General features: G+C 25.4%; 1 protein-coding gene across 1 annotated transcript; it reads right to left on the bottom strand.

Moving 5' to 3' along the window:
* LOC112696355 (aldehyde oxidase GLOX1) lies at positions 1-2,725 on the bottom strand. The gene is made up of 2 exons (XM_025749086.3): positions 2,161-2,725; positions 1-1,253 (listed from the first exon to the last, which is right to left on the bottom strand). Exons 1-2 carry the CDS (start codon positions 2,628-2,630, stop codon positions 77-79), a joined length of 1,647 nt encoding a protein of 548 aa, XP_025604871.1. The 5' UTR covers positions 2,631-2,725; the 3' UTR covers positions 1-76.
* Between the last annotated feature and the right edge of the window lie 7,379 nt (positions 2,726-10,104).

Below are 10,104 nucleotides of genomic sequence, written 5' to 3'. Positions count from 1 at the left end.
TATGGAAAAAAATTGTATTCCAAAAAGATGAAAAGAATATAAATATTTCTTTAACCATTTATGACAAATGAAACAATCAAAGTATTTGGACCCAAATACCCTCACTAGGAATTTGTTGGTGTACCACAAATATTATGTAGAAACCGGGTGGTGCAAGAATTGGTGACTTTGGTGTGGTAACCTCAATTTCATAAGTTGATGCCCCAAAAACCTTAGTAACATTAATTTTCTCCAACACCAATAATCTTTGATTCATGGAGAACGAGTGTGTGTTAAAAGGTGGCGCCAACATTGTCACATACACCAAATCTTGAGCCAACATTGCTTCCACTTGAAATTGCACCCTCAACATTTGACCATAAATCAATTGGTCTTGAAATTGTGACATAATTCTAGGTCGTAAATGATTGAAAGCGGGTTCTAAATAAGAAGGAGAAAATGCTTCGACACTCAAGTCAGTAGAAAACAACACGTTGGTGAAATTGTAATACTTATTAGGGTTGCTTCCCGCCACTATAACCCTACCATCACGAACCAAAATTGCTGTTGAATGGTACATGCGTGGAATAGTAGTTGGATTTTGGACTTCAAATCTTGACCCAATTGGATTATCCGTTTTGTAGAGAAATGGGTTCAAAATCGGATCGCGGGCATATCCCCAACCGGCAGTACCCGAACCAGCTCCGTTTATAATCAAAACGTTGCCGTTTGGAAGCATAATCATGTCACTCATGACTCTACCCTTAGGCATTGTCTCCATAACCCATTTTGGATTCGGGTCGGTAATTTTAATCCGACCGCAGGTATTCAAAGCTCCGAAAAACCGACCCGCCCTAGCATACTTAAAAGAATTTTTTGGGGCTCCACCACAAACCAAAACCTCAGCTTCCACATATGAATTGTTATCTTGTAACATTTTCAATGGTAACATAACTGCTGAACCTGTGCTAGGGTAACACCTTGGATCCCCATTTGGAATATCTGGATAAGTTTTGACAACAACATTCTTAGCATAATTGAAGAGTATGGATTTATTATTGGCAAAGATAAAAAGATTGCCATCAACATTGAGAAATACGAAAGGGTATAAATTGTTCTCTGCTCCAATGTCGTTTGTTTGAACAAGAAATGGTAAACTATGAATGTGTTGTGTTGCTAATAAATCATTGTTTGGGTAAAATTCGTAGTTGAATTGTCGCCGGCCACCAATCACAATTTGTCCACCGTCCGGTAGCTTTTGGTTGGTGGCATACCTGTAATATGTAACATCATTTTTTTGTTATTTTATTAAGACAAAAATTATTGAGAAAAAAAATATATTGCCGAATTATACATTCGCCCAAAAGTAATAGTGACAAAGATACAAATTAAATATGTCTTGATCTGATCTTTGATCATAGTTATATATTTTTATTACAAAATATTTACCATAAATCTGAAAATAAATTAAAAGATGTTGATAGGTCAAGATTTTTAATAAAAAAAAACAAAAAATTTGTTAACGTTGACTCAAATATATAACAAATGTAACAAAAACATATTGATCAATTTATAATTAAACCCATAATATCAAACTTATATGGTATATGAACCTCGTCTTATTTGAAGTAGAATATGGGTGACTGGGTGTAATTATTTATGTACTCAAAATTCAGAAATATATATTTAAGTTTTTTTTTTAATGTAATGAAAAGTAATGTTTATTATGCAGATAAATGTGAGACATTTAGAAATGAGAACAAATAGTCTATGTATAGTAGTAAATGTTTGAGCCAAAAAAATTGTATGCAAATCCAATTACTTTTTTTAAATATATTTTCAATTTTGAGAATTTAATTTTGATTAATATTAATAATGTAAAGAATTTTACAAATATAAAGAATTTTTTTACAATTTTAAGGTGTAAATTTTTAAATAAATTAAATTATTATTTTGATTTATTGAAATTTACCAAGACTAAAAATGAAACTATGATGCATGTAGTCCAATTGAGTTTAATCTAAAAATGAGTATAGAAGTATGATTAATTAATGGCGAAAGCTCAGTTAATTTTAAGCGAAATTAATAGTTAAAAATTATATTAACTTCGTTTAGCTGCACTCAAATTTTGATCTTAATTAATACTATATAATGACGGTGAAAACATAACAAAGACATTACCAGCGGCGGACGGAGAGTTGGCCGGGAAATTCTATCCAGTCGCAAGTAGCATTTGGCGAACACGGCGAGAAGGTGCGAACGGCGCGGTCGCCGTCGTTGAATCCTCCGGTCTGAACAAGAGTTCCGTTGGGCGAAACCGAACCGGAAGAGCACCAGACATCAGTCTGAACAAAGAGTGGCCTGAAGGTGTTGGAAACGACGTCGTATTCGACGGAGTGAGCAGTGCAGTCTATGGTGACAACCATCTCCCTCTGGTTATGGCGGCAACGGTTGTTCGGTAAAGAGAGGTTTGAGAGGCCGAAATCGGTGCGGTCGTATATCACAATGCGGTCGTTTTGGAGAAGCTGCATGTGCATTCCCACTATGCCTATGCTCTTTTGAAGGAGCTGCCATTCTCCGCCGCCGGACAAGGCGGTGTCTCCTCCCACCAAAACAAGCAGAATCACAACTGATATACTGCCTGTGCCCATTGATTCTTCTTTTGTGGATTACACTCTCTCTTTCTTCTCTCTTTATACTATATATACACTCTTTTTTTTATTTAGTATTAGAAATAGAATTTAATTTTAATTTTAATGTAATGTTAGTATAAGTAATTCTATATAATATTTATTTATGTATTGCTACCTCAACAAAAATAATTATATTTTTTGTTAACCGTAGGAATGATTGTTCAAAATAATTAATAAAAATATGAATAGATAATAACTGTGTGTTAGTGTATAAAAAAGTTTTATACTAAAATGGAAAATATAAAAAAAAGTATATAAAAAAACTAGTACAAATATTATTTTGTATTATATATGTTTTTTGGTTTTTTTCAGTTTAGTTATTCATGCTAAAGACTAATTTATTTGTAAGTCTAAATTTTATTTAAGAATTTATTATTAGTTAATGAATTAATATATATATATATATAAAATAAAATTTAAATTTTTAATATTTATTTATTTAAATTAATGAATTAACTACTAGATAGATTCAAAGTGATTTTTTCGTTATATATAATTAAGTATCTTTTAAATATTATTTTTTATTCAATTTTTAAAAATATGAACAAATAAAAAATAAAACAATTGATACATAAAAGTGAATATTCAAATTAATTAAATATTAATAAATTCTTAAAAAGACTGATTAAAAACTAAATTTTAAAAGACACATAATATTTTTCATATATAATTAGTTAGTTACACAGATTTGTTTAATCATCAGGTTGGATATGTTTTTAAATTAAAACTTAGAAATAGTGGCAATGACAATGATAGAAGGATATGTATGCATTCTGAAAAACTCGCCCGTGAATTTTGCAGACAATATTCCGTCGATCTATTATCTACCCTTTGTTTATTAGGCTAATTTATTTGTTTTATATATATATATATATATATATAATGGTGCTGTTTGAAATCCAGGTCCACTGTTTCGGTGGAATTAATGATGGTAGTAAAATGTGGCTAATTTTTTTACGTTGTATTATTAAATGTTTATTATACGTATATTATATGATTTTAGTGTAATACATTAATATGAAAAGAAGATATGATAAGAAAAATCATCACTAATAATTTAAGTGTTCGCAAAATTGATCTAAAATCGAGACTAACTATTTAAAAGAGGATAAATTTTGAGAATCTCTGTTAAAGATAAATCGATACTACTGATTTCATGGTAAAGAATTCCAAATAATAATAATAATAATACCTTCACCCCAAAAGTGTTTATAAATCTCTATAAAAAAATATAATGTTTATAAATGTGAAATAATTATGTTAATCCTGATAATCTATTAAATTAATTAGTTTTTAATTTTAAACTTTTTTTTTGTTATTTATGAATCATATTATTTTTTAATTCGATAAATTAAAGATTAATTTATTATAAATTTAAATTTTATTTAAAAATTTATCGTTAATTAATAAATTGTTATAGGTACAAAATATGATTTAAATTTCAATATTCATTTATACAAATTATACGAATTATACGAACGAGTGAAATGATCCTTCGATAAAGTTGATTTTTTAATCTAAGTTAGATGAACTGAATTCTAACATATTGTTAAATCGTATCCGATATAATGCAATGCATAGTGCAAAAGGAAGAAATATTTGTGAGGCTTTTAATATTAATCATACCCCGCAAGGACATGAAAGGATCTAAGACACTTAATATAATATAGATTTTTTATGAATGTCTCAATCTGATGCACCTAATAGAAACAATAGTACTGTGGGCCTAATGAACATGTGCAGCAATTAAAAATGAATTAATGTGTTTTATGTTGGGAGCATAGACACTCTTTCTCTTTCTCTCGTCCTCTTGCGGAAAAACACACACACAAGTCTCTTCATCAATCATGCATACATTCATGCTTCAACTAATGTAAAGAAACCAAACAGTACCATAATAAATTACAATGATAATACGAATTAAAATGCTACTTTACCAACAATAAAGTTTTTAATTTTCAACCACAACAAATTAATATATAAATTTTTTTGTTAAATAATAACTAAGGTAAACTATTAAAATAGTATTCAAAAGTTTGTTTCGTTCATAAAAAAATTCTGAAAAATTCTAACGACAAATAAGTTTCAAAAAATTTAAAAACATAATAAAAAAATTAAAAATTAGATTTTGATGCAAATTTTTTCAATCATTAATAAAAAAATAAGATCTTTTTATTTTTAAAATTTGATAATTTTTAATAAATTTTAGAGATTAAATTTTGTTTCAAATTTTTCTATGCATCTTCTAAATATTTATTCAAATGTTGCTACAAAAATTCAAATCAAATGAATAAGTCATTTCTTAAATACAAATTTTTTTATCATTTACAAAAAATATAATAATTATTGGTTATTTTTGTAGTATTTTTAAATTATTGAGGAGCTGTTTTGTCAATAGTATTTTTCAAAGACTTTTTTGTCAGCGACTAAATCTTTCAAATACCAAATTGGTAGTTAATCTTAATAAGACTTTAATTTTCATAGGAGGGTATGCGGATCGGATCGGATATGGCCGAAAATTCGATCCGATCCACATAATTTCTATCGGATCGGATCGGATATGATATCCGCATTTTTTAGTGTTGGATTCGATCCGATCTATAAATGTGCGAATCGGATCGGATCGGATATCAGATATATCCGCATAATTGAACATTTTCTTTTTAATCATATTTCTTTGTAAAAAATTTAATAAAAATATTTCTTTCACACTTTTAAACTTATTTATTCCTAAAATATTTTTAATCAAACATTTTCTAAATAACAAAAATAAAATAACACAATATATGAATAATAATTACTAATTAAAATATACAAATAAGTAAATATGATACCAAACATATATATATATTTATTTATTTTTTAACTATTATTGTGCGGATCTGCGGATCAGCGGATCGAATACGTAGATGTAGAGCAGATATCTGTGGTCCGATTTTTAAAGGGTGCAGATCGGATCCTATCCGATCCGATCAATGTACAGATCAAATCGTATCCGCAATTTTTGGATCGGATGCGAATATTTATCGCAGATCTGCGAATACAATACGATCTATGAACACCCCTAAATTTTTATATACTACCAATACAAAGAAATTTTTAAAATTAGGATTTAAAATTTTTATACAGATAATCAATTATATATTGATGTTAATTTGGATTGGCTTTCTCAGTAAAAGGAATACTTTTTTTTTAAATAAAGTACTTTTATTCAATTTAAAATTTATTTAGATACGTCTTTTAAGAAAAATATTTTTATTAAAAAAATAAATTATTTATTTTTTTAAAAAACTAGCAATACTTTGCTTTTAAAAAATACAAAAAAAAATTTAATACTTAAATTTTTTTTAAAAAAGTCTATTCAAATATGAAATAAGTCGTCTATTAAAAAAATAAAAAATATTTTTTTAAAAAAAAAAACTAATTTAAACTGACTCTTAATATATCAATAAAAATAAATAATTTTTAAAATCACTTCGTTTAAACATGGGGTGTAAAATTCTTTATACTAATCTAAAATCAAATAATAATATAAAAAACTATTTTAAAATTTGTAACAAGTGTCATAAACAAGACCTGATAAAATAAAATATTGACGGCAAGTTGGCCTTTTAAGTTTGATCATATTTTATGTCGTTAAAACTGTCATTGTCCCGAAATTTGTTGATAATTTAATTTAATTTTATATATAACAAGTTGAATCTCAAGAATATGTTTATACCTGCTGTGGTGAGTTACATGTTTTTTTTATATATAATTTAGGATTTTATAGTAATTAATAGTCTTTGAATGTTTGGCTACTATATATGCAAATCTTTTTAAGTTCACAACCTGCATAGTTTCCCTATTGCAACGAGGTCCCACACCGTTACCATAGTTTCTTTGGTTACTTTTCATCTGCATGGGTGAAAGTAAATCATAAAATTAAAAATTATTATTTACATAGTAAAATTAATCGTTATATATTTGTATATAAATATATATAATTTAATTTTTTTAGTATATATTTTATATTTATAGTTATTTTTATCGGTTTTTTTTTCATATTGTTAGGCTTCATTGTACGATTACATATTTGAGCTAATTAGCTTCATTGGGTGAATATAATCATATTTAAAATTCTTTTATACAATGAATAGTCGTATTCGTATACATATCTAACTTTATACGAGTGCCAAGCGACATATAAATCAACTATTAATAAACGGTAAAGTATATAGCTTTACATAAGAAACTAAAATAACATTCCAATAATGGTCGGTTAGAATCAACAATGGGGTCATGATCCAAAAAGAAAAAAGAAAAAAGAAAAATAATCAATGGGGTTATTTCTCTTTTTTGTTATAAAAGGACATAAACAAAATAAATTATTGCAAATAAAGCCCGAAAATGAAACGTTTAATTATTGCACCGAATAAGAAAGATGATAAGGCCGTTATCTATACGTATAGATTTACATTATTAATTAGTTTTGTTGTGTTGCTTAATATATAAGTAAGATTTATTTATAGATGGTATTTATAGCAAGCATAAGAATTGCTTCACCTTGGAAGTATTAACAACTTTGGCATTATTGATTTTGATGGATAGTAATTTTGCCTCAAAAAGTCAAATCCTTGACAACAAAGAAAAGCATATATAAGTGGCATTAGCATACAACACTTTCCTTATTTTGGATAAGATTTGTTAGATGTAAGTTTGGTTAGATTGATCGAATCCATTGATATTTGATAATGCTCAAATATAAATCATATTTATCATATTTATATTTATATTTAATATATACATAAACTCATGTATATCATTGCACTAAACTATAGTAGAATGTGGCTTAAATAATAAGGTGTTCTTTTTTTTTTTAAGCAAAGTCTTCTAACAAGAAAAATCAACTAATTCTGAGACTTTGAAGCCTCGTAAAAAATAAAAAATAACTTTTTAGCAAAAATTATATTTAGAATTGTTATTCACACGAAAATACATCATGTTATTAGTTTAATAGAAAAATATTCGATCTATCTTTTGTGAATAATTACTAATAAATTGTTTTCTTTATCTTGGTTTAATCAATTAAGATATTTTTTAATTGAACCAACTATATAACATATAACAGACTTCAAAAATTAATATTGAATTTTCTTGTGAAGACTTATTTTCACTAGAAATTTCACTTTTTTTAACACACACATATATAGAAAATGAGATTTAATGAATTATGGACCTTTTATTTTTGGTCATGGATGAATTATGGACCTTGAATCTCATGCTGATAAACAAAAGCCCAGAATATAAGATTTTGGGCCGACTCAGCCCATTAAGCGTGAGAGCGATCAATTAGTTTTAACTTTTAATTTATCATTAGTAATTTAAATATTTAAATGTATTGTTCTTCAATTGGTTCTTCATTGTATTAGATACCTCCTTTCCACTTTGGTTGCTTTAGTTTCATAAAATTGAAATTAATATAGATAGATGTTGTTTATACTAATAGTGTTTTTTTATTTGGAGGGAAGAGACTAACTTAAATATTATTTCATTAATTAAATTATTATTATTACATCTTATCATAAAACTAACAATGATGATCATTTACTTATTAGATGTAAGAAAATAGTTCTTCATAAAGACATTCTTCTTATAAAGAAATCGAGTTTAATATTAACTTTTAAACAAATAAATCAAAATCAATTGCTAGTTTATTCAACTTTGTCATCGTTAATTGATATCTTGCAAAGTATGTTTATCAATGAGAATATAACTTTTAACTTTGAGTCATTCTTTTTAGAACATCATAAAAGTTTAACACAAGAAATCCGTTAACGCTTAAAGTTTGTGATGTCATTCATACATTTTTTAAAGATATTATTTTTCTCATAAAGCAAAAACGGTGTTGACATTAATTTAAACTAGTCAAAATAGTTTACTTATCAAATTTGTCGGTGTCAATTGAATTCTTATAAAAAGTGTGTATAAATGAGAGTATAACTTTATAGTTTATACTAAACATAGTTTCAAACATTCTTATTTGAAACTTTAAACCTATTCAAGGCAAAGTCACTTGTTAACTTAATTGGTGTTAATAGATTATGAAATATGCTTATTAATTTCAGTAAAACTTTAATGTGGTTTGAAAACTTGAAGGTAACTGATAATTGAAAAATGTCAAATAGTTTTAATATATTTGATTAAATTTTTTAATATAATATTTGTTCACGTTTCAACTATTATATTTATATAAACATATTTTTTGGAGTAATTATTAAATATTTTGTTAGAACTATCATTACTTAACCGTTTATTCATATTAACTATCATTGTTTTCATCATAAAATTAACTTAAATTTGCCATTTACTTATCAAATCCAAGAAACTATTAGTTCCTAAAAATTATGTTGTTGGTAGCTCTCTTGTAGAAGTGTTATTTTTGCAAAACAAATAAAAAACAAATAAATGATATTAACATTAGCTTATTAAATTAGATGATAAATAATTAAATATATAATTTGCCATATAGTTTCAAACATCCTTGCTGGATTGTGATATGCACTCTTATTAACCTACTGTATTTTTCAAAAATATATTTTTGATACAAACTTCTCAGGGTAAAAATTTTAAGTCAAATACATTGTATTTAAACTTATATTAGATTTATACTTATTTTTAATGTACAATATATGAATTCTTATAAATTTAATCGTATACAATAAATTTATAACGTTAATTTCGTTAGTTCTAATCTGTTTTACTGTCTTTATACTATTACTACAATACTGAAATAGATCGTTAAATTTATTAGTCTCAAGGTGATATTTAATCTTCATAAATATCACAATAACAAATAAATTTTATTTAGGTGATAAAATAAAGATAAAGAAATAACTTTATCTAAAAAGTTTAGAATTTGAGTTTAAAAAAATAAATTACGCATTTTTTTGTTAGGTTGCGTGTGTTTATAAATATAAGACATCGTGACATGAATATAAAAACATAAAATTATATTTTTAAAATATTGAGCTTAAAAAAATAAATTACATCTTTTTTGTTAAAGACGATTAAATTTTGTTTGTTTATAAGTATAAGACACTAAAATATAAATATAAAAATACAAAATTATATTTTGACAAATAAAATATAAACAAAAATATTATATTATAAAATATTAATTTAATATATTTTGTGTTATTTCTATTAAAAAATATAAAACATTAGACAAAGACATAATTTATTCTGTTCTTTTATTATCATTATTAATTTTTTATAATTATATTTTTTATTATATTAATTTTTTTATAAATTTTATGTAAAAAATATAAAAATAAATTAAAATTTTTATTACTTATTTTATCTTATATTTAATTTATTATTAAATAAAATATAAAAATATTAATTTTTATATTTATATTCTTTATATCATGTTCTCGATATCTTATTTTTT

The sequence above is a fragment of the Arachis hypogaea genome, chromosome 6 (assembly GCF_003086295.3).
Source record: "Arachis hypogaea cultivar Tifrunner chromosome 6, arahy.Tifrunner.gnm2.J5K5, whole genome shotgun sequence".
NCBI lineage: Eukaryota > Viridiplantae > Streptophyta > Magnoliopsida > Fabales > Fabaceae > Arachis > Arachis hypogaea.
This window is presented reverse-complemented; position numbering and strand designations above follow the sequence as displayed.